The following is a 24557-nucleotide window of genomic DNA, read 5'->3' as shown; positions in this document are numbered from 1 at the left end:
TACAGGACAGGAAAAAAATACACCTCTGAGGAAGTTTAACTAACACAGAAAGTTCTTTCCTTTTATTTGAATTTTTATTTTAGCGTGGCTATAAGAAAAGAATTACAATGCAGTTAAAGAATAAATTTGATGACTATATTACAAACACAAAGCATGCATTGTATTCGATACAATGGAGGAGTGAAATCTTCCTCTGAAAAAAATAGGTTTTTAAGGAAGTTTAAGATAATGCTTTCCCAGGGGGGGTGGGGGCACAGAGAAATAGCATAGAGGTAGGGCACTTGCCTTGCATGCAGAAGGATGGTGGTTCGAGTCCTTGCATCCCATATGGTTTCCCAAGCCTGCCAGGAACAACTTAAGAGCACTGAGCCAGGAGTAACCCCTGAGCACTGCTGGGTATGACCCAGAAATCAAAAAATAATAATAATACTTTTCCAAAATTACATGTGTTCCAGAACCCTAAGCTCATTAAAAATCATGTACAGAGGCCAAAGAGATAGTAAATGTGTACTTGCATGAAGCTGACCTGGGTTCCCTCCCCAACACCATTTATAGACCCCCCAAGTCCCTTCAGGAGTGATCCCTAAACTCAGAGCTAGGAATAGGCCTGACTTCTCACAAGCAAACTTCTTGGCAAACTATGGAAGTAGATAAGGACAGGGCCATTTGCAGCAAAACACCTCATGAAGCTGCAAACCCTTCTGTGCTCTCTCCCAGAGCCTGGCCAGTCTCTGTCCTCTAGAGCAGTAGCCAATCTTCAACATGAAGAAGCTCTGTGCTCTTTTCTCACTATCCAGGCCTGATATTCACTCACTGAGGCCTTTCCACCATTTTTGGGAAGGCCACTCTGTTCCCCAGAACTAACTTCACGACCTTTCTCTTTCATTTCAGAACTCACCATGGTTGACACGGAGATGCCCTTCTGGCCCACCAATTTTGGGATCAGCTCTGTGGATCTCTCTGTGATGGATGATCATTCACACTCCTTTGACATCAAGCCCTTCACCACGGTGGATTTCTCCAGCATTTCAACACCCCACTATGAAGACCTTCCATTCGCAAGAGCAGACCCCATGGTGGCCGATTACAAATATGACCTGAAGCTCCAAGACTACCAAAGTATGATGTTTATATTGATTTTCTAGACTAGACATGCTTCTGAGAGGAAAATTCTGTAGAGAAGACATCACCATTGATTGATTTGTGCTTGGCATGTTAAGTGTTGTATGTTATACCAAAGAGAAAGATGGTGTATAAATACCCCAGATCGTACCCTGTGGGTCCCACCTTTCTCCTTCCTTTCTTTTCTTGATTCTTTACAAGCATTTTCCAGCATGATGATTACATTACTATGTGTACCTCAGGCAAGAGGGGGTACTCCTGGCTCTGTGCTCAGAAATCACTACAAGAGGCCTGAGGGGACCATATGGATGCCAGCACAGCTGTGTGCAGGGCAAATGCCTTGCCTGCTATACAATTTTTCAGGCCTCTATTAATTTTTTGTTTGTTTGTTTGTTTTGTTTGTTTGGGTTTTTTTTTTTTTTTGGTTTTTTGGGCCACACCCGTTTGGTGCTCAGGGGCTACTCCTGGCTAAGCGCTCAGAAATCGCCCCTGGCTTGGGGGACCATATGGGACGCCGGGGGATCAAACCTCGGTCACAAATTTTCCTTGGCTAGCGCTTGCAAGGCGCTTACCTCTAGTGCCACCTTCCCGGCCCCCGCTATTAATATTTTAACGTTGTCATTTTTTAAAAAGTCACTAACACTATACTAGTAATTGTAATATTTATAATAGATGATGTGACTTGGTGGATTAAAAAATATTAATAAGTTTGCATTTGCTTATGTTTACATACAATTTGCCTATCTAAAAGGAGACAGAAGATGAAATTTGAATATTTTTGTTATACTAATGATGCAGTTACATTAACTTTTCACATATAAATGTTTTTAGCTGTTAAAAAAAAAAAGGAGTTCATCATCCAAATTGAAATTTTTTTGGTCACTTTGGAAAGCTAAGTTTTTGCCTTACCTTACTTACTATCATTAAGTTACTATTATCATTCATTTTTGCTTCATTCTGTACTTTGAGGTGCTAACAGCAGAGTAAAATATGGTTTTCACGGAAATGCAATCTGTAATGCTAAAATCTGTTACTCAGCACAAATGCAAGTTTTGACATTGTTTAGTCTTTTATGGATGAATCTTGATGGGCTTACCCAATCCAAGTGCAATTTTAGACTCAAGAAAAACTAAAGCTGCACTTTTCAAGATATAATACAGTTCTCTGATGCTACTTCCTTGATTTTTATCTCTTTGTGGTCAGTGTGCTGGTTTTCAAAGCTGCCACCATGCAATTGGCCACCACTGTTTGACAATAAGTAAGAACTTCTTGTATTTCTGGTTGATTATTTTTTAGATAAATAAAATATTTAGTTATATTTATATATGTGGTTTGCCATTGAGCCTACTGTTGAAACTTAATAGGCCTGATCCTAACCAACAGGAAGGTAGAATGTTCTTTCCATAGGTGTTCTCTGGCCTCTGTCAAAGATCGTTTTACATTCACCCCTCTTCTATGAGCAGTGATGGGAAGGACCTAGTCTGGTCTTTGAGGGCAGGGGCTAGTAGAGAGACTTCTGAACGCTTCTTAGGGAATTCAGAATCCATTTCTATAGATATTTAAGCAACTAGATCAGATGGTTTAACACTTGAGCCACCCAAAACTGCCCTCAACTGTGCCAGGAATTGAACTCGGGCTCTTGCATGAGCATGAGATGTGATCCAGCCCTTTGAGACACACCTTGAAGTCTCATTTGCCATGTGCCTTCAAGCTGGATTCCTCCTTCCTTGCGTGTGGCAGACTTCCTTCTGCACTTCTCACTGACGCCATTAAAATGCTTCTAAACTGCAGCATTTCTGTGAAAACATATCGTTTTGTATTGTGAAGAGTGTCAGCTGCCAACAGAGTGCTGAGTAGCAAAATAACAACCTAAGCTGTTCCCAGTGCTACATAATCGCCATTGGAGCCATTAGTATTTGGAGGTGTTGAGTTTTAGTATTTGGAAGTGTTGAGGGGTCAGAGAGCTCCAGGCTTAATCCCTTCCTCCAGTTTCAAGCTATGGGCACCTCCATTTTCCTCTTTGTTTGCTTTTTCCTGTCCCACTTCAATACTACCAGTAGGGCAGGAGACAAGTAACACCATGGTCTGAGCACAAGCTCCAATAACACGAGGTCCCAGATTCAGTCCCCAACCATGATTGGGAGTGACCCCTGAGCACAGAGCTGGGTGTGGCCCAGAAACCAAACAAACAATCAAACAAACAAATAGGAGAGTGTGGGCCGTTCCACTCGTCATGGGCCCACCCATTCCTCATGGGCCTCCTTCTTGGTGGGATAGTAATATATTCACATTCTTTGCTCACAGGCGCCATCAAAGTGGAGCCCGCGTCCCCACCGTACTATTCGGAGAAGACACAGCTGTATAATAAGTCTCACGAGGAGTCATCCAACTCTCTCATGGCCATTGAGTGTCGCGTCTGTGGGGACAAAGCTTCTGGCTTTCACTACGGTGTTCACGCCTGTGAAGGGTGTAAGGTAAAGACTAGTAGTATATCCAAGAACTTGCTCACCTCTCCACTCTCTGATTTCCTGTTGTAAACAGTTGACCAGGAATTGAAATAGAGTGGCCAGTTCTGCTTTTTACTTTTTGGGTTAAGCCCCTTCTTCCAGAGAACAAGTCTTTGAAAGATTGAAGTAAGCTTGTGTGCCTCATTTGAATCCTTTCCAATCGGAACTTTATGGGTCAGATTTAATCCAGTTCTTGCTTCTTGATAATTGGGAAAAAAACAAAGTGACTTGTTCGAGGTAGCATGACAAGGCTTGGAGGGCCTGAACTGTTGTTGTTATTGATATTTTACCTTCACTTATCCATGCAAGATTTCGTATATGTAAGGTTTAAAAGATAAATGGTAAGTAGGCAAGTGGGCGAATGTCATGGGAAGGTGTAAAAACCTCATAGGGTCAAACTTGTTTATATTCAATTTACAGATGTAGAAATTAGCTGTTAACATGATTTGCTCAAAATCATCTAAAAATAAGTGCCAGATCTAAGTCTATTGCTTATCTTTCCTAACTGTGTTTTCTGGTTCCACTAGCAATTTGAGCCATGATATCTGAACAGGCACCATAAAGATAATCTCTTCATCTTTTCATATGAAAGAAAAGATCTGCTCCTTGATTAAAAGGCGGATTATGGGAAGGTCAGACATTTGGTAGTATTCTGTTCAATCACAAATATGGTGTTAATCAGCTCATTTTAATATGTGGTCTCTGAAGATAATTTTAATAAACTGAGTCAATAAAATAAAGATAGACTAGTGTTTGCTCTCTCCTCCAGGGTTCAGAGTAGTTTGTTCATAAATATTTACCTTATAAAATTAAATACTCCCTTTTTAAGATCAGAGTCAATCCTCAGTTGGGCTTTTTTTTCTCTCAGAATAAAGACACATAACAGCAGTTAAATAGGCAAGAGAACACATATCTAATTTCCTAATTATGGACAAATAAAGGAAATTAATATTAATTGGATTTCTGCTATGCACTAATTTTGGTTGGAGATACATATGCCATTTTTAATCACATTGTGTCAGTGATGGAATTGAATTCAGTGAGAAGTCTAATCAGTTTCTTACTTGGAAGGCAGCCTAAAACAATGTGGAAAGATGATATAAAAAGTATAATGTAAGAAATCCCCAATTATGGAGCCAGAGAGAAAACACAGGGGTAGGGCATTTGCCTTGCATGTGGCCAACCTGGGAGGGACCCAGTTCGGTACCCATTATTCCATATGGTCTCCCAGCCTGCGAGGGATGATTTCTGAGTGCAGAGCCAGGAGTGCCGCTGGATGTGGCCCAAAAACAAACCAATCAATCAATCAATTTTTTTTTAAATCCCCAATTTCATTTGGTGAAAGTCACTAAACAATCACATATACAACTGAGCTCTGAGATACCTACTTGAAAAACAGCCTCATTAGATTAGTTTGCCAAGACCTTGTTCATTCTTCGGGTTTAAGATGTGAAAATGACTCTAGGGTGTATCAGAAAAATATTACAATGGGGGAAGAGCTTGCCCTGCATGTAGTTGATCCCTGTTCAAACTCTAGTACCACATATGGTCCCCTAACCTCTTCTGGGACTCCCTTCTAAACACAGAACCAGGAACAGCTCTCAAGCACCACCAAGTGTGTCCCAGAAACAAATAAAAACACTCTTTGAGACACTACTTATATGGGAGGTTTCATTTACAATTCTAAAACTCACTCAAAACTCGCTATACCTGTGATCTTGTTGAAAGTCAAATTGAATAATCAGTTATTTCAGTTCTCAGTGGCAAGTAATGCCCTATCATTTTATGCTGTTAGATTCATGCCATGTTAGTCAGTTGCTGCTGAATCCTGAGAAATACCTAAAGAGGCCATTCTGTTTGGGTCGCTGTGGAAATTTTCCCTAATAAATAAAAACAGCCTGAATGGTTCCCAAGGAAGTTTCTCTTTTCAGTGAGTTGGTCAAACACTTAGGAAATGAGAATCTTAAAGCAAATTTTTTTACTTTGGTTCTCTGTATCAAATTTGGTAGCAGATAATCTTTCTGAGCAAAGCTAAACATTGAAGGACAGAAATGTTGTTGGAAGTTGTCTCTAGTGGTGAAAGCTGAGTTCTAAAGATAACAATAGATGGCATGACCAAAGAGGGCAAAGAGAAAAAAAGAAGCAAAAAATGTATAGATAAGTCACATGTGCTCCCTAGGCCCATAAACATGCATGTTCATGTCACCTACATCTCCCCTCTTGAGCTGTGGACTTATCTCCTTTTATGCTGGGTTGTGTTCTGGAGCTTTTTCCACTTTTGAAAAAAAGTTCTATTATTCTATCATACATTATCTCTCCCTTTCTTCTCTCTCTCTCTCTCTCTCTCTCTCTCTCTCTCTCTCTCTCTCTCTCTCTCTCTCTCTCTCTCCCCTCTTCCTCAAAGCCTTTAAGTAAAACCTGTTTCTACTTTTAAAAAAAAGTCAGAAAAGATGAAGATGCAATGTCTTTCATTAGGAATGGAAGTTAGAAGGGTAGAATGGTAGAAGGTAGAGTTAGAGAATAAATGCTGAGTAAAGCCAAAGAGAACAGAGCTGTTCTTAACCAACTGTTGAGAAATGAATCAAGCAACCCAGAAAAATAGAAGGAAACTAAGGATATTCTTTAGTACCCTGCAGTGACCAGAAAGTTACCCAAAGTAGAGATCACAGATTTACTATACTAAAAAAATAGTTTAATAAAAAAAAAAGAAAGTTGTGCTAACCCTGGAAGGGTAAATAGGCTCATTTTTAAAGATAAGAATAAGAAAAAATGTTAGTGGGATAATATAATTTGGCTTCTCTAAGTATGAGTCATCAGCTCTCAAAGTGTGGTCCAGGCACCTCCAGGGATCCCACTGACCCACCAAGGCCCCCATGGGGTTGAAAGTATTTTCATAATAATACTAAGTTGTTATGTAGTATTTTCATTTTCATTCTCCAAGGAGTGTAAGTTGAGTGTTTCTGAAGCACCACGACATGGAATGATAACATAGCTTTGATCACTGAAGACATGTTTGCCTGTATTTTGTCGCACATAATAATTTCTCAGACTCAATTTCGGATGTGTGTCAGTAGAGATAGCCTACAGAAACCAAAACTCTTTCTAAAAGAGGGAAGGGAATGTACAGAAGAGAAGGCACCAGGGCTAAAGGAGGGTTTGTTCTTTGCCACTTTGAAACCCAACAAAATTGCTACCACATTCTGGTGCCTTTAAATTTACACCCCCCAGGGTCATCAAAGCCACTCTTAGTTTATTAGCTAAAAAGAATTCAGGGAATCCAGAAAAAATGAAATTAGCATTATGTGTGACTTCCCTGTTTGCGTGTTCTGAAAGGTGATTTGATAATTAGTGTTTGTGGTTGCACTCTAAAGTCACTTGAGTTGTTCTCAAGTTTTACTCAAGATGCCTCAAATTGAATCTTGTTGGCCACAAACCTGCAGATTAATTTATGGATTGAAAAAAAAATGGTTCTGTTGCTCAAGCTTGCTCTCATCGGTCTTCTTAAACAATTTTACCACGCAAATGAAACAGATTTATATTAGTGATCCCTGCCAAAATTCCAATTGGGATAAAAAGCTTGAATTTGCATGACAGAAAAATAGGGACAGATTCTTGAATGCATTCATGTGTAGACTTAGGGAAAAATAACAAACTTTTGGCCACCAAAGCATACAGACACCTCAGAGCTTGCAAAATTATCATTAATTCATCTTGCAAATTGGATGATTGTTTTTTTTTCCTTGTGGTTTCATCATGTTTTTGTGTCTTTAATGAAAGATTATTTTAGGGCCTAAAGATATCAGTAAAGTTACCATACAGTACAATACAATATCATCTCGGGGTCTGGTTACATCCTTGGGCTTTTAGTTTCATCAAATTACCAAGACCATTCTTAGGTCTCATGGCTCCTAAAGTTTTACTCAAAGTAAAAGAGTTGCAGAAAGGTTAGAGGCATTTTTAAGGCAAATTTTTAAAAAATCTCATATGTTATAGTCAAAAATAGACCCCAAACAATGTTCTGAAATTCAGCCACATAAAACCAATTCACAGACTGCAGGATCATCAGAAGAGTGAGTTGTTAAAATTACATATTTTGGTGGTGGGAATGCCCCTGATTCAATGTCACTATGTGCCTAAAATATTATTGTGAAGGATTTGTTATTTACTTTGGTCAAAATAGAAATTATTTAATTAAAAAAAGAAATATCCCTATCTCCACTGGAAAAAAAAAACATATTTTGGACATATGGACTCTTGCATGGAATGAAGAAAGTTAAGGGCCAGGAGATAGTGGTTAAATCCACAGTACAAATAGGCTTCCAGAGCATCCTCTTTGGCCCTGAGGTTGCCAAGATTGCCAGGATGGCCTTAAATGGCTACTGGCATTGCAGGATCAGAGAAACACCACATCCTTCGGGCCCTAATAAAAAGAATCACTGATCCCACTGTGATTGCCTTGTATATGTGAAGACTTGAGTTTGATCCCCAGTATTATTCCACATCCCTGAATGGGAAACCCAACCCCCACAGTACAAGTGAAGAAATATATTCATAAAGCACAACCTAGGGGGGAAATCACTGTAAATTTGAAAAGATCTTATGCACAAGTACAATAATTAAGTCATATAAAGAAGGATGGTCCTGGGCCCGGAGAGATAGCACAGCGGCGTTTGCCTTGCAAGCAGCCAATCCAGGACCAAAGGTGGTTGGTTCGAATCCCGGTGTCCCATATGGTCCCCCGTGCCTGCCAGGAGCTATTTCTGAGAAGACAGCCAGGAGAAACCCCTGAGTACCGCCAGGTGTGGCCCAAAAACAAAACAAAACAAAACAAAACAAAAAAAAGGATGGTCCTAGGGCAGGAAAAACAGTACAGCAAGTGGGACATTTATCTTGCACATGACTGACCTGGTATTCATTTCTTATCCCCTCAAGCTCCACCAGATGTGATTCCTGAGGGCAGAGACAGGAGTAAGCCCTGAACACTGTTGTGTATAATGCCCCCTCCCAAATTTTAAAATAGCTAAAAAAAAAATTATGGTCCTTTAACATTCCAAAAGGAAATGAAAGGGGGATCATTATCCGCTAAAAAAGACTTGTAGATCAGTCATAGGCAAAAATCACAAAATATCAGAAATGCAAGTGCTTTTTCATTTGGTAGATGGAAAAGATGAGAACCAAGAAAGGCGTTTAATTCAACATATTTTCATGAAGTATTACTGTTGATGGTTGAATTACATCCTAGGTATAAGAGACCATCCTTATCACCACAGAGTTCACAATTATAATGGGTGTTGGGGAAGAGCCAGCAAATTAACTCCTAAATATGCAGATAAAATATGTGAGATGATAAAAAAAAGTAATTAAGAAACTACTTAAAAGTTATTATGGGGTTTAGAGAGACAGGATTTAAGACACTTGCTTTGCATGCAGTTGACCCTGGTTTGGTCCCAGCACCCTATTTAGTCCAACAAGCACTGCCAGCAGTGATCCCTGAGCAAAGAGCCAGGAGTAAACTCTGAGCACTGCTTGATGTGGCCCAAATATCACAAAAAGAACGCTATTTGGTTAAAATCAACAACAGCATAGTGTCAAGAGTTTCAGGGGTATCAGGAGAAGCAAAAGATTACAATGGGGGCCGGCGAGGTGGCGCTAGAGGTAAGGTGTCTGCCTTGCAAGCGCTAGCCAAGGAAGGACCGCGGTTCAATTCCCCCGGTGTCCCATATGGTCCCCGCAAGCCAGAGGCAATTTCTGAGCGCTTAGCCAGGAGTAACCCCTGAGCATCAAATGGCTGTGAACCGGAAAAACCAAACACACACACACACACAAAAAAAAAAAAAGATTACAATGGGCAAGTGTCATTGGTAGGCAATGGATGAGTGTCATTGGTAGGTCATGGTATGAGCAGGGAATAGGCAGGTGTGTTTCAGAGAAAGAACTTCCTCTGTGAAAGAAAGCAAAAATTGGAAAACTGGGAGGATGGAGTTAAGTGAGAAAGAGAAAATTTATGTGCAGGCAGGCCATGGAACAAAAGCATGAATTCAGCATTCGTCTTGCAGGATGGTGGTAGCTGAAAGTTTGCAGGGCAAGTTAGCCATAGCAGGAATTTGTCTAGACACAGGGACAGAAATCTAGACAGGCCAAATGCATGTTTGTGACAGGATACAGGGCTTATATTTACTATAAGTGAAACTAGATAAATATGAAAGAATTAAGAGTTTGGAAAGATAAACATAATAGGGGCCGGAGCGGTGGCGCAAGCTCTAGGGCATTTGTCTTGCAAGTACTAGGATGGACCACAGTTTGATCCCCCGCATCCCATATGGTCTCCCAAACCAGGAGCGATTTCTGAGCGCATAGCCAGGAGTAACCCCTGAGCATACCGGGTGTGGCCCAAAAAACAAACAAATAAAAAAGATAAACATAATAAAAATAAGTAGGATTATTCTGAAATCCCTCACCCCCAATGGAGTCAGAAAGCACTTCTGATACAAATTTTTTCTCAAGTCTTTCAAAAACCTTACAAAAAAAAAAATTCAGTATGCCTCTAATGTACATATTTATTATTTTGACAAAGCAGTAAACTTTGGGATGGGGCAGGGGGATATTTTTTTTTTATTCTTTCTCCTGCCCTGTCCTTGATCTCTTATTTCTATAGGCTACATTTTGGAGCACTTTCTACTGCAGAAAGAAATGAAACGAATTTTGTAGGAATTATGCAACATAAGAGAATTCCATCCAATTATCCACATATGGGTTTTTATTGGCCTTGATCATGCTTTAGCATGACACGATTATAGCTTCGCCAAACTGCTCAGCACAGTTATAAAGGCTGGGGCCTGCTTTTGGAATGATTTGCTGAGAGACTAAACTGATTCCACGGTGTTGGCTTCACGTTGCATTAAATCCAGCACACATCGAGCAGGCTGAAATCCAGATGCAGAGCCAAGAAAAATGGAATGACATCAACTGGATGGGGTCTTTGTCCTGAAAGAGGACACTGGAGAGGCTCTCTGGGGTGTACTTTAGAGCAAAGACACTGAGTTCCAGGGAGGTTGTGAGACGGAGCTAGGTTAGCAGAGACAGGGCCATGTCAAGAAATTGCCCTTCCTGGAGCAAAGGATAGATAGTGCAAGTGGCAACTCAAGCACATGCCTGTATGTGTGAGGCCTTGAATTGGTTTCCCAGTTATGATGACATCATAGGATGTGACTCTGGTTGCCCCAAGAACCACCAAGTGTGGCCCTGACAGCAACAACACGAAAATGGGGCAGGAGAGATAACACAGCGGTAGGACATTTGCCTTGCATGTGGCCAACCCGGGAAAGACCGGATTCTATTCCCCGGCATCCCCTATGGTCCCCCAGCCTGCCAGAGGCAATTTCTGAGTGCAGAGCCAGGAGGAGCCCCTCAGCACCGCTGGGTGTGGCCCAAAAACCAAACAAGCAATCAATCAATCAATAAATAAAGTTTTAAAGAAAACACACAAAATGGTTTATAAAGATCAAACTACTTTGTTTCACACACGCAAGCACACAAACACACACAACTAGACAGATCTAAGTCAATCTAGAACCTTGCCAGTGGGTGTGGTCATGAGGGCCATGTACAGAGGTGAATCCATCTTCTCCAAATGGACAGGGTGTTGATGTTACAAGCCATGATAAACCAGTAGCATTGTGTGATGTGTGTGGATGTGTGTGTGTGTGTGTGTGTGTGTGTGAGTGCGTGAAGCAAAGTAGTTTGATTCTCTGTTTTTATTTTGTTGTTTTGGTTTTTGAACCATACCTAGCAGTGCTCAAGGCTTACTTCCTGCTCTGCACTCAGGAATCTGGGAGACCATATGGACTGCTGGGGATCAAATCCAGGTCGGGCACATGTAAGGCAAGAGTCTTACCCACTCTACTATGGCTCCGGTTCTCAAAATAGTTTTTATTTAAAGAAATTTACTTAGTGAAGTGTGTATGAGAGAAGAAGAAAAGACAAAACTAACAACTATCATGACCATCTTAATGAGTGAGAGAAGTAGAATGCCTGTCTCAAATACAGGCAAGGGTTGGGAAGGAGGGAGGGAAGGCATTGGTGGTGGGAATGTTGCACTGGTGAAGGGGGGGTGTTCTGTTTATGACTGAACCCCAACTACAATCATGCTTGTAAGCATGATGCTTCAAGACATATTTTATATATAAAAAAAGAAAGAAAAATTCAATAACATTGATTGAAAAAAATGAAAGAAACCACCATTGGGGACTCCCAGGCCAACACAATAGCTGCCATGCTATTCCCCATGTGACCCAGATACCAAATTTGATTCTTTCCTTTCCCATGTCCCCCACACCCTGCAGGGTTTCTTCCGGAGGACAATCAGATTGAAGCTAATTTACGATAGGTGTGACCTCAACTGTCGGATCCACAAAAAGAGTCGAAATAAATGTCAGTACTGCCGCTTTCAGAAATGCCTAGCCGTGGGGATGTCACATAACGGTGAGTGAACCCAAGCGCCATATTGAGGGCTCTCTCTTGGGACAAAATATGGGAGCTGCTAGGCAGGACAAATGCCAGGTTTGAGGGTAAAACCTACAACTGAGATATTCATTGTTCAGTGAGGACAGGATTTCTACACTTTTTGTGTAGAATTCTGTTTGGGCCTGTGCCATGAGGGGAGAGAGCAAAGATGAAAAACCTGCAAGGTGCAGGAAATGATAGTATTTTGAAAGAGCTATTTATTACAGATAATATTTTAATGTGGCTTTAGTAGTAGTGTTTTTAAAAGTAACTATATTGTCTTGCACAAAGTCAAGATGGGTTCTTTCTCAACATATATGGGTCCCATATCCCACCACGTAATTCCTGCATGCAGAGCCAGGAGTAAGCCCTGAGCACAGCCATGCATGACCTGAAAACAAAAATAAATCAAAATATTTTAAAAACTAGTTTTAGACCTTTAGATTATCCAGTTTTAATCCTGTCAAAAAATACAGAGATAAGGACCAGAGTGATAGCACAGAAGTAGGGTGCTTGCCTTGCAAGCTGCTGACCATTCGGACCCGGATTTGATCCCCAGTATCCCCTATAGTCCCCCGAGCTTGCCAGAAACAATTTCTTAGTGCAGAGCCAGGAATAATCCCTAAGCACAGCCAGGTGTGGTCCAAACACAAACAAAAAAAAAAATAAACACGGAGATATCAAATTTAATTCAAAGTCATATTTTGAGGTATACTCTGTTTTTTTTTCCTTTCCCCTCTCTCAGTCCTGATCTATTTGATCAGAGTTTAAACTGATAGGTTTAGATCTATAAACTCCAAAGTATTTATGAATATTAAAGTGTTCTACCATACCCAATGCTTGGATTCCACCACAGAAATCATGAATTGGTTTATATCTGACCCTTTAAAATTGGTCCCCAAAATTGTATTTGTATGACTATGGGATTATTTCCTCTAAAGATAAGAGTGTATTTTTATTTTTATTTTACATCTGTAAGCCATAGCAAACTGGATGGAAATGTGATTTTAAGTCTCTTCAACAATTGATTACATCATCCATGTGGCACCATATATGCAGCCACCGATTGCAAAAATAATTTGCTGGTTCCAGTCCATCCATTTTCTTTTTATTCCAGACCTCATAAATCTTAAGGGCACATTTTCAAGTCAAGGGTCATACTTTAGGTGATGCAATCACATTGCAATAAACTTATCCTATCTTTATGAAGAAATCTTTGACTTTAAGGTCATTATCCCAAGGACTTCCTGGATAAGCATGCCAATTCTGCCTATACACAACCATGTAAAATATAGTTCCTAGTGCATCCAGTTTGTAGGCAAGCAGTAATTCAAAGCCCAACCACGTATTGTATTAATGGTATAGTTTTCTCTCCCTAGCAAAGTCAAAGAAAACTCCTAAAGTTGATAATCAGGCCATCTTTTGACTCGAAATAATTCACTTTCTCAAATCCAAGGGAGAAGCAATATTGATCAAGAATGTTCTGTTAGCTCTTCTGAAAACAGAAGGACTTAAATATCAGGCACCAAAGACTTCCATACTTGACATTTACAGGATTACTAGCATGACTTAAAAATATCTCTTCTCGGGGCCCGGAGAGATAGCACAGTGGCGTTTGCCTTGCAAGCAGCCGATCCAGGACCAAAGGTGGTTGGTTCGAATCCCGGTGTCCCATATGGTCCCCCGTGCCTGCCAGGAGCTGTTTCTGAGCAGACAGCCAGGAATAACCCCTGAGCACCGCCGGGTATGGCCCAAAAACCAAAAATAATAATAATAATAATAATAATAATATCTCTTCTCAGAGATTTAATGGGAATACGCTGGCCGAATTAAAAAGAAAACACCCATTTTCTCCATTCTCAAGAAGGAAACTCAACTATGGTTGCCTTCTTTCTGCCTGTTTTCCTACTAAGAAAAGCTTTCCCAAATACAGAGTTTCCTAGAGATGTGGTCAGTCTTTTTGTGCATTTTTTTGACCACTGCAAGGTCAAGAGTGTCAATTTATATTCATTGTTTTTTTTTAATTAATGTGTTTGGGCATGGACTGCAATGCAAATGCAATCAACTTATCAAGAGAAATTTCTGGGGACTTTGTGCTGCTCTCAGAATATCCCAAGGCAGTTTACCCCATTCCTATCATTTTTCCTTTTGCTCTTGGTCTATAGTTAGGCCAGCCTTTTCTTTGCTTCTCATTTTTTCCACCTCCTCCCAAATCTGAACGAACCTCCTCTATAACCACCGTCAAAGAACCCAAAGGATCCTGGGATTGTTGGCATCAATGGTTGCCATGTCCTTTCCACTTAATAAATTCTGTGATTCCAAGAAAGAAATTTTTTTGAATGGTCTCATGAATATTTTGCTGTTCAACCAACTCTTCTGTATCTTCCAAACCTTATCACAGTCTCCCCTTTTATCTTGGCATCTGTCGGTTGTCCAAATGTCTGAGTTTCGCTTGCATGTATTCGTGCCATAAATGAATGGTATTATTCATTGGCCAGTACCCGCTGTTCTCTATGTCCTGATGCTCAGCAATTGAAAGTAGCACATTGATGGTTGTGTAATGATATGGCCCCAGAGGGCAGATCCAAATTAAAGGAAGTTTGGTTGGCATGTTTGATGAGCTATGTGTTGTCTGGGGAAGGCTCTTTAGATCGAACTAGATTTTGAGCATGGGAGGACACGTCTTCGGCATTCTTTCCTTGAAAACTATCATTACTCCAACAACTACTTTCACCTACTGGCTGACAAAAGCACTCAGGGCTAGACTTGATGTATTTGGGAAGCAATGTTTCTATTTGGTTTTTCTAAGTGATCAATATAAAAATAGATCCAAGTTCTTTGGGGCATTAAACAGTCCTTTCTTCCTGACCCCTGGATCACCCCAACAAGGTCTCAAAATCTTCCTGGGTTTTTCCATACACTGTATGTTTAATCCTGTCTACATACAACCCTCAGAGTGTCAGAAAAAAGGGGAGCAAAATAAAGATTCAGCTTCATAGCCACCCACTGCAGGAGGGCATCATCCACCACTATTCTGGTTTGGGGTTTTGAATAATAGAACTGGGGACAGCAGTATTGGGCATGGAATCTAGCTCTCATACATGCAGCCACTGTAGGACTTTAAACTGAGCCACATCCCTGGCCCCCTGTAGAATCTTACTGCAAATGCTCTCACAAATTGGCATTGTTTTTTCAGTCCAGTGGGCTCTCATACACACTTTAATAATTTTGGAATGTAATTTCTGTGTTAAAGTGTTACTGTCACTATCCCTGACATTAGTTCTTTTTTTTTGGGGGGGGGGGGGGAGAGTGGGAGCCACACCCAGCAGTGCTCAGGGGCTGGTGGCTCTGCTCTCAGAAATCACTCCTGGCAGGCCCAGGGGACCATATGGAATGCTGGGGATCAAACCATCATCTGTCCAGGGTCGGCCGCATGCAAGGCAAACGCCCTACCACTGTACTATCTCTTTGGCCCCTAGTTCTTTTTCTTCAATGTGCCCTCTTTTGTTTTTCACAGGCAGTCATTTAAAATTCTAATGAGTGAGGAACTGGAATGGTAGTATAAAGAAAGTAAGATATTTACATTGCGTGCAATGGACCCAGGCTAGATCCCCAGCATCCGATAGATCTCCTGAGCACTAGAAGTGTTCCCCTTGATCCCCAAGTGATCCCCAAGTACAGAGCCAGGAGTAACCCCCCCTAAGCACAACTGGATGTGGCCCCAAAACCAAATAAACAAACAAATAAATTTGTTTTTGTTTTTGGGCCACACCCGGCGGTGCTCAGGGGTTACTCCTGGCTGTCTGCTCAGAAATAGCTCCTGGCAGGCACGGGGGACCATATGGGACACCGGGATTTGAACCAACCACCTTAGGTCCTGGATTGGCTGCTTGCAAGGCAAACACCGCTGTGCTATCTCTCCGGGCCCACAAATAAATTTCTAGCTAGTGAATAGTTTTTATTTCGAGGTGCTTTTCACATATAAACTAAAAAAAATAAAATTGTACTTCTAAGTTGTGCAATTTAAAAAAAAATCGGAAGTCAGGCCAGGAAGATGGCTCAGTGCTGGAACTTGGTGTAGGGCCCCAGAGTTCAGCACAGCACTTCATGATCCCCTGAGCACTGTCAGAGAGGCCCCCAAAATAAATAATAAATAGGGCCCGGAGAGATAGCACAGCAGTGTTTGCCTTGCAAGAGCCAATCCAGGACCTAAGGTGGTTGGTTCGAATCCCAGTGTCCCATATGGTCCCCCGTGCCTGCCAGGAGCTATTTCTGAGCAGACAGCCAGGAGTAACCCCTGAGCATCACCGGGTGTGGCCCAAAAACCAAAATAAATAAATAAATAAATAAATAAATAAATAAATAAATAAATAAATAAATAAATAAAAGAAGTTTATAATTTAGATGAAAATTGAATTAGGCTACTAAAATTTCATTGGATTCATTTCCCTTTTTGTTTTGCTTTGTTTTTTTCTTGTTTGTTTTGTTTTTGAGTCACACCTGGCAGGGCTCAGGGCTTACTTCTGGCTCTGAGCTCAGAAATCACTCCTGGCAGGCTTAGGGGACCATATAAGGGATACTAGAGATCAAACCCAGGATGACTGTGTGAAAAGCAAACTCCCTACCCATTGTACTATCTCTTCAGCCCTGGGCTTATTTCCTGTGCCATTGAGATTAGAAGTAAAATTATGTTTTTTCAAGAACACCTATTTGCATATATATAAGTCTCTGTATTCAGTCCCCAGTTCCACAAAATTTATATATTTTAAAAAAAAATTTTACATAAATATAAAAAAATCAGTGAAACACAGCTTTTCTCATGAGAATATTTTCTTCTACAAGAGACCATTTTTCCTTTTATTAGAATAAAACAAGCTGACAGCTTTAAAGTGAGTTTCTCAATGACATCAGAAAAATTCAGGGAAAAAAATCAGTCTTTAAATTTGGGGACAACAGCATGGGTTTCCCTTTCTTGGACTCAGAGGTTTAGGTGCATACTGCAAAAAAAAAAATTACAAAATATAGGAATATATCTGGACAGCAAGGTTAATCTTCAACTTGCTCCCTTTTTTTCCTATGTGCCTTCCTCGTGGTATAAAGGGAGATCACCCCCAATATTAGCTGTTAGAAAATGTAGCCAAGGGACCAGAGCAGTGGCGCAGTGGTAGGACATTTGCCTTGCATACATTAACCTAGGATGAACCATGGTTCTGATCCCCCAGCATCCCATATGGTCCCCCAAGCCAGGAGCGATTTCTGAGCTCATTGCCAGGAGTAACCCCTGAGTGTCACCGGGTGTGCCCCCCCCCCAAGAAAAATTAAATAAAGATCTTTTTGAGGACCTGGTAAACAGCAGGCAGAAGATCCCCAAATTCAAAACTAGTTTCAATAGTTTTGTTTTAGTGGGAGGGTGAAGGGAACTATACCTAACATGCTGAAGAGCTATTCCTGCCTCTGATCAGGAATCGTTCCTGGAAGGGGATAGGAGAGAATTGGGCCTAAGTGAATGCACTTAATACTCATTGGGCATCACTGTTCAATGACACACACACTTTCTACCTATAGCCCACCCAGAATGTCTTGCTTCTGGCACCAAACAGGGGCTCAGTTAACACCCCATCAAGGGAGAGAGCTTGAATCTGTGCTTTTGATCTTCTCCACTTCAGCAAGATACCCCAACAAATATTTACATATTTTCTAACATTGCAAGACAGCCCCCCCCCAGCTTAAAAAAAAAAAAGGTTAATATTACTACTAAGGCATTAGGAAAGCAATTATAAAACGTCCAAGTTCTGCAGAATTTCTAGAAGCACAAGTTTTCTTTTTCCTCAGGAAAGAGAGTAGTGAGCTAGGGAGATAGTTCAGACAACTGGGGTGTGTATATCTTACATGCTTGGAGTCCTAAGTTTGATCCCCAAAATACTTGCCTTTCTTCCACCTCAGTGTCACTGAGTATGACCCTGGTACCCTCCAAGGATCTGGGGGTCCAATTAGCACCTCATCACTGGCCAAAGAACTGACCAAACAATGCTTGAAAAAGGACAGAGAAGTTCCTGCGGTGAGCCAGTTCCCTGAGCTCTGTTTGGGAGCCACAGAAAGAAAGGAAAGAAGGGCAGACATCACTTATTGGTATAAGATGTAGAAAAAGCAAGAAAGTTTTGTGCCTTGCTGATGCCAAAAGGTGTTGGCAAAATAAACATATTAAAATAGAAAAGTGAGCATGAGAATGTAATTGTCATCAGCCTGATAGGATATTCAAATACACCCCTTCCGTGTTGAAAAAGACAGTTTTCTATTGACTTGTTTTGAAAAAATCTGCTGCAAGTCATTTTTGTAATCACAATAGCATTTGTCTTTCAAGAGCCTACAATCAGGTTGGCAGAAGTGGTCATTAAGCAGCACTGGGAGAGCTGGGACAATAGTACAGTGAGTTTCAGACCACTTGCCAGGCAAGTGGCTGACCCAGGTTCAACTCTCAACACCCCCAAGCAACTGCCAGGAGTGACACCTGAGCACAGAGCCAGGAGTAAGCCCTGAGTAATCTGGGGATGGCCCAAAGCAAAAGCAAAATCAAAGCAGCAGTAGCACACCCCCACCCCAGGTTTTGTCTCTCTTTCTCTGTATCTCTGAATGTTCTATGGAAATATTCCATGCTGAGTGGCTTTGTCCCTAGCACACATTACCAATCCCAGGCGAGGTTTGTCACATGCCTACAGTGAATGGCAGCTTCTCCACTGTAGCATGACCAGGGAGGGGACCATATGGGATGCCCAGGGTGGGGGGGAATCAGACCACGGTCCGTTCTAGGTCAGTTGCATGCAAGGCAAATGCCCTACCACTGCGCCACCACTCCGGCCCCCACCAAGTCTCTTCTAAGTGCACAATGCTTATTCCCATACAGGGTCTTGATTTTATTTTTCAACCAGGATATCTGAGTTTTCTCAGGTGACACCATGTTTGCATGCTCTGGACGTTGATCTATATAAAAGGGGCTAGATCTGTAGAAGAGAAAGATAGAGCAAGAGAAAAGAGAGAGATTGTCAGCCTCATAGATTCCAAGGAAGAGAGAGCACAGAGCATGTTCTGTGTTTTGCAGAGCTTTGTCTAATTTGTTTGCTTGATTAGTTTGGTTTGGTTTGGTTTGGTTTGGTTTGGTTTGGTTTGGGGCCATATGCAGTGATGCGCAGGGCTTACTCCTGGCTCAACACTCAGGAATCTCTGCTGGTGGAATTTGGGGGACCATAAAATGCTAGGAATTGAGGGCAAATGCCTTACCCCCAGTACCATCTCTCCTTCCCACACTTTGTCAAACTTTCTATCTAAACTCAGAGCTCTAAGAAAGCTCAGACTTTTAGAGGCCTTCTTTTCCCATCCCCCATTCTGAAGTCAGAAGCTTAACCTCTTAGCGGGTTTTTCATGGAACTGAGACTAGATAAAAAAATAAAAAAGTCACTATTTTCAATGCGGTAGATTCCATTCATAGGCTTCCAGAAAGATACCTCATATGAATATACAGGATATTTTTTTCTCTGCCTTTTGAGCACTTTAGAAGATTTCTAAAAGCTGGCTTGCATGAGGTCACACAGCCTCCATATTTCTGCACCCCCATCTAGAACTTTCTTGTCCTTCTCAGCTCCAATTTCAGTCATAGAGAGAGCAGTGATCCCAAGAAGGAATTCTGCCTTTTTCTTGTCCTTTGGTTCTCCACACAAAGTGCATAAACAAGGGTTCAAGAATTATTTAACCAAAAAATAAAAAAAAAATCATTCCCTAAAGAGACAGAGATGGAGGTCAGGTTGGGGTGGGGGATAGGCTGGGGCACACAGTGAGTAAAATATAAGTTTAGTGAGACCTAAATGCCCACCTAGACTGTGATCACTTTGGACCCCTAATCCACGAAGTCTGACCTGTGTTCATCATACTGTCCAGTCCTTCCACTTCCCAGGTCTGTCCCTGAGTGATTATTACCATGTGGAACTCACAGACAGCAATGTAAAAGAGTCTTAAATCAGCCTTAAAAAATATCTGGCAAAGGGCCAGAATGATAGCACAGTGGGTCAGGTGTTTGCCTTGCACAGGGCCAACCCAGGTTTGATCCTGGCATTTTATATGGTTCCCTGAGCCTGCCAGGAGTGTTTTCTGAGTGCAGAAACAGAAGTAACCCCTAATCACTACCATATGTAGCCCAAAAACAAATCAACAATAACAACAACAAAACTAGTAGGTGGTATAGGTGCAAAGGATTTGCTTGCATGCAATTGAAAGTTCAATCCCTAGATCACACAGTGTCCTGAGCACAGGAAAATTGACCTAGGGGGTCTCTGAGCCTAGGGAACCCCAGCACCACAGACAGCAATGTCCTGGACTCTCACACTGCCCAAAGTCCTGCTCAACTGAAGCCCCTAGGTGGGTCTCAGTCCCCCTGGGTACCTCTGGGGTGCCTGCACCATGCATTTAAGAAAAATTGTATTTCTTCTCCCACATCAGAGTTTTCTATGTCTCATACCAATCCACTACCACCAAATAGAGTAAGTTGTTTTCTTTAATTTTCATTTATTTGTGTATAATAATGTTAAAATCACATTGATGATTGATCATGTGGTTTTTCACCTGAATATTAATGATATATAGAAAAGTTGTCCATAAAATATGGAGAGAACTCAATATAGAAATGCTCACATTTCATTCAAGCTAAAGGGATTCACTTTAGAAAATCTGCAACTCCTTAGTTTTTTGGGTTTTTTTTTTTAAGTTATTTTGGCTGCTTTTGTTAAGTTATGGAAAATCAGGACTAAGAAAAGTAATAAATGCTATCTGGGGCCATTTGTTTAACTTTCTGGTTACCTTAGGGTGGAGGTTTTCTTAGTGTGTAAACTGTGTGTGTTTATAGTTTATTGCTGGTGAAATATAATCAGAGCCTAGAACAATGTCTGGCATATGTGGGGCATTCACCATTAGTGGGTGAGGAGACTTGATCATGTGCTGGGTTAAAGTAATTCAGAATAGTAGAGTGGGGCTTGGCAGTGTTCGCCAGCAAGCATTGCTCTGTTATGTAAGAGCTTTTTTGTCAAGGTTTGCTCCCAAATCCCTTCTACTTTTATGATCCCCTATGTCTTGCTGGGCATATTCTGCCATGCTCCCTTTCCTAAACTTTCCACTGTATGGACTCTTTTGAGAATTGAGATCTTGTTACTGGATTGCCCAAACATATCTTGGCTCCCAGCTCCCAGGTATTGGCATCCCTGAGGAACACAGTTGAGAAAAGCTGCTCTTCAGACATGCCTGCCCAGGCACAGCACAGACACTGGGGTCCTGCCTATCTGGGGGTTCCACATCCAAGCGACAGTCATGGGGCTGATGGATATGGAGAGCGCTTGATCACATAGATTCCACCATCTTATCCCTCCCCCCCAAAAAAAACATTTGTTTAAAGAACTGTATTTGAAAGGATCATGGACAAAGGCATTAAATGAAAAATAATGAAAAAGAACCACAGTAGACTGTTCCTTGGTCAGAAAGTTTATCTAGGAACAACTGAAATACTTTGATAAATTTGAGTCTCGATATACAAAGCAATCTCTTCTTGCAAAGTCTAAGTTTGAGTCACTGAGTTCCCAGGCAGCCAGCTTTCTAAGTGCCTTTATAGCTTGTAGTCAAAATACAGCCCTTCATGGAGCTGAAGTCATAGCAGGTATGACACTTGCCTTGCACATGGCTGACCTGAGTTCAATCCTTAGCAACCCATCTGGTCCCAGAGCACTGCCAGGAGTGATTCTTGAGTGCAGAGCCAGGAATAAGCCTGAGCATCACCGGGTGTAACACAAAAACAAACAAACAAATATAAACAAACCACGTTAGAAACAAAACAAGGCACCTCCTCTGATAAATCCCTAGATTCAACAGCCACGTTTGCCAGCCATTCTGTGCTGGACTCGAAAAAAACAGTTACTCATAACCAAGGTCCTTAGCCTGGGTAAAAACAGAGACTCCAAAATGAGACACACACACACACACACACACACACACACACACACACACACACACACACACACACACACCCCAAAGCAGCATGAGTTCAGATAAAATGTCACAGAAGGATAGGGAAGAAATCATAGCTCAGTTGACGTAGAGATGATTTTCCTCAGTTGAGGAGAAATCCCTCACGATGTTATACCAGGCCTTTCTCTCTTGGGTTTTCACCTCCTTCCACATTTCCTCACCCCAAGTGGGAAGCCAAGTGGGAAAGGGATGAGCTTTGGATGAATGTTATTAAGTGTGACCCTGGAGGGTCTGGAGAAATAATTATGCATCGTCATGACATACAAAAGTGTCTTGAATTTCATCTGGAAAATTAAGTGTGGCCATGGACCTCATTTTGTGTTACTCCTTTCTTTAATTCATACTGTTTCAAACTTAATTCATTGAGTGCCTGCCTTCATGTCCCGTGATGCCCCAAATATTGTCCCTGGCCTTCGGGATCTTGTTCTCTGGTGGGTTCAGTAGACCCATGAAATATCATGTGAAATTATTCTCCGTTAGAATCTGCAGCTTAGAAGGCAGGAACAGTAGCACTCTCTCAAAGAAGGGGCATTGGCGTGAGGCTCTTGCAAGAGGCCTTGAGCTGGCTCTCCATTTATTCATCCATAAATAGACTTTCCTTTCTGGGCTTACTTGGATTCCTTCTCCCTAGGGGGAATCACGTATTCTTTTTTATTTTTTAATGAAAGGCACGTGCAATTGCATGTTTGCAGAGCTCAGGCACTGTGCCAGGGAAAGAACCGCCTGAGTACAGATATAGGTGGGTGGAAAGCAGAACCGGAGAGGGGTTGGGGAGAGAGAAAAGTGGCTTCTAGGAGGTGAGGAGGAAAGTGCCTTCAGAGCCGGAGCTAGTCACTAATGTGTCACGTCCTTTCATTTCTCTTCCTCTGCAGCCATCAGGTTTGGGCGAATGCCACAGGCAGAGAAGGAGAAGCTGTTGGCAGAGATCTCCAGCGATATCGACCAACTGAACCCAGAATCAGCTGATCTTCGTGCCCTCGCCAAACACTTGTATGACTCATACATAAAGTCCTTCCCGCTGACCAAAGCAAAGGCCAGAGCCATCTTGACAGGAAAGACAACAGACAAATCAGTCAGTTCTCTTCTGCTCTTTTCACGTGTGGGATGGGGGTGTGCAATGGGTTGGCTTTCCTGAGGGGTCATATTCCCCCATGCCCTGCACAGATGGGGGTGATCCTCAGCTGCTGGTTGTGCCACGTGGCCAGGCTGAGTCAGGAACCCTGGAAAGGAGAAGTTGTGAGAGCAGAGCAGTAAATTTCAGCTCACGTGACCTCCAAGGTCCTGCTAAGATCCTAAATGGACAGGCAGGACTTTCCCACCTGAAATAGGAGTTCTCACCTCTATCACACCTGCCCATCTCAGGACCCTTCTTTTCCAGATATTACATTAGTGTCCACAGCTCCAGTCTTCTAGAAGCTTCGATTGGCTCAGGAGAATGCTCCAAGTTACAGTTAAGAAATTCCACACAGGGCATAAAAATGCATGCCAAAACTCTGTACTGTCTCTCTCCCCCTACACCCTATCCCTGCAATACTCCACTCTTGGATCCCTGACAACTCTAGTCTTTTATTTCTTTGTTTTGGGGGGCCACAGCCCTTGGTGTTCAGGGGCCACTCAATGTAGTGCTCAGAGGTCACTTCGAACAATGCTGAGGAGACCTTAAGTTACCAAGGATTGAATCCGGGTCTCCCAAGTGCAAAGCCTGCATGCCAGTTGCTTTGAGCTCTCTCCCAAGCTCTCTAGCTGTAGGTGTTATCTCTCTACTATGCAGCTCTGAGCAGCAGAGACTGCAGGAGACTGGCCCAAAGTCTCTCCAAAGGTGCCATTTAGAAATCCCAGTCTGTGGGCTAAATATTATTCAATGGAGTGTTCCCAGAAGCAGCGTTCAAGCTGGTGGGAATCTGAGAGCAGTGTGGGATTTCATGAAAGCAAACCCCAGATCCCTGAATCCTAATTCCCCCGCTGCCACAGGCTTACAAGGTGTCTGGGCCTCCTCTCTGTACCCCAGGTCCACCAGGCAGGACTGGCCTAGAGCAGGTGTCTTCGGCATATCCTGGCCCAGGGAAAGCCACAGAGCCCCCAGGAAGCCTGTCCACACAGCGGCCTGTGTTGTATAGGGACATAACATATATACAGTTACATCCGGTGTCTTCACATGTAAACTCTCATTACCCTGCAGTCTGCCTTGATTTCTATCTCCAAGTACATTTTTCTCTCTGCGCAACCCTAGTTGTTGAAGAGACAGAACAGCAATTTCTGAGAGGTATCATTCTCTGTAGAGCTACATGCCTTTAGGGAAGATGGTTCTCCTCTATGCCCTACCCTGCTGATACCTTGCATAGTCTTTGCCTGTATCCAGTTGTTTAC

General features: G+C 42.0%; 1 protein-coding gene across 1 annotated transcript in view; it reads left to right on the top strand.

Annotated features, from left to right (window-relative positions):
- The first annotated feature begins 896 nt into the window (after positions 1–896).
- PPARG (peroxisome proliferator activated receptor gamma) overlaps positions 897–24557 on the top strand; it is a 48032-nt gene continuing 24371 nt past the window's right edge. The window contains exons 1-4 of the mRNA XM_049766323.1: positions 897–1119; positions 3427–3596; positions 11972–12110; positions 23063–23262. Coding sequence (XP_049622280.1) covers positions 900–1119; positions 3427–3596; positions 11972–12110; positions 23063–23262 — 729 coding nt within the window. The 5' untranslated portion in view covers positions 897–899. The remainder of the gene's footprint in view (positions 1120–3426; positions 3597–11971; positions 12111–23062; positions 23263–24557) is intronic.

This window comes from Suncus etruscus, chromosome 20, assembly GCF_024139225.1.
Source record: "Suncus etruscus isolate mSunEtr1 chromosome 20, mSunEtr1.pri.cur, whole genome shotgun sequence".
Lineage (NCBI taxonomy): Eukaryota > Metazoa > Chordata > Mammalia > Eulipotyphla > Soricidae > Suncus > Suncus etruscus.
Note: the sequence above shows the minus strand (reverse complement) of the source record. Positions and strands in the feature narration are given on the sequence as shown.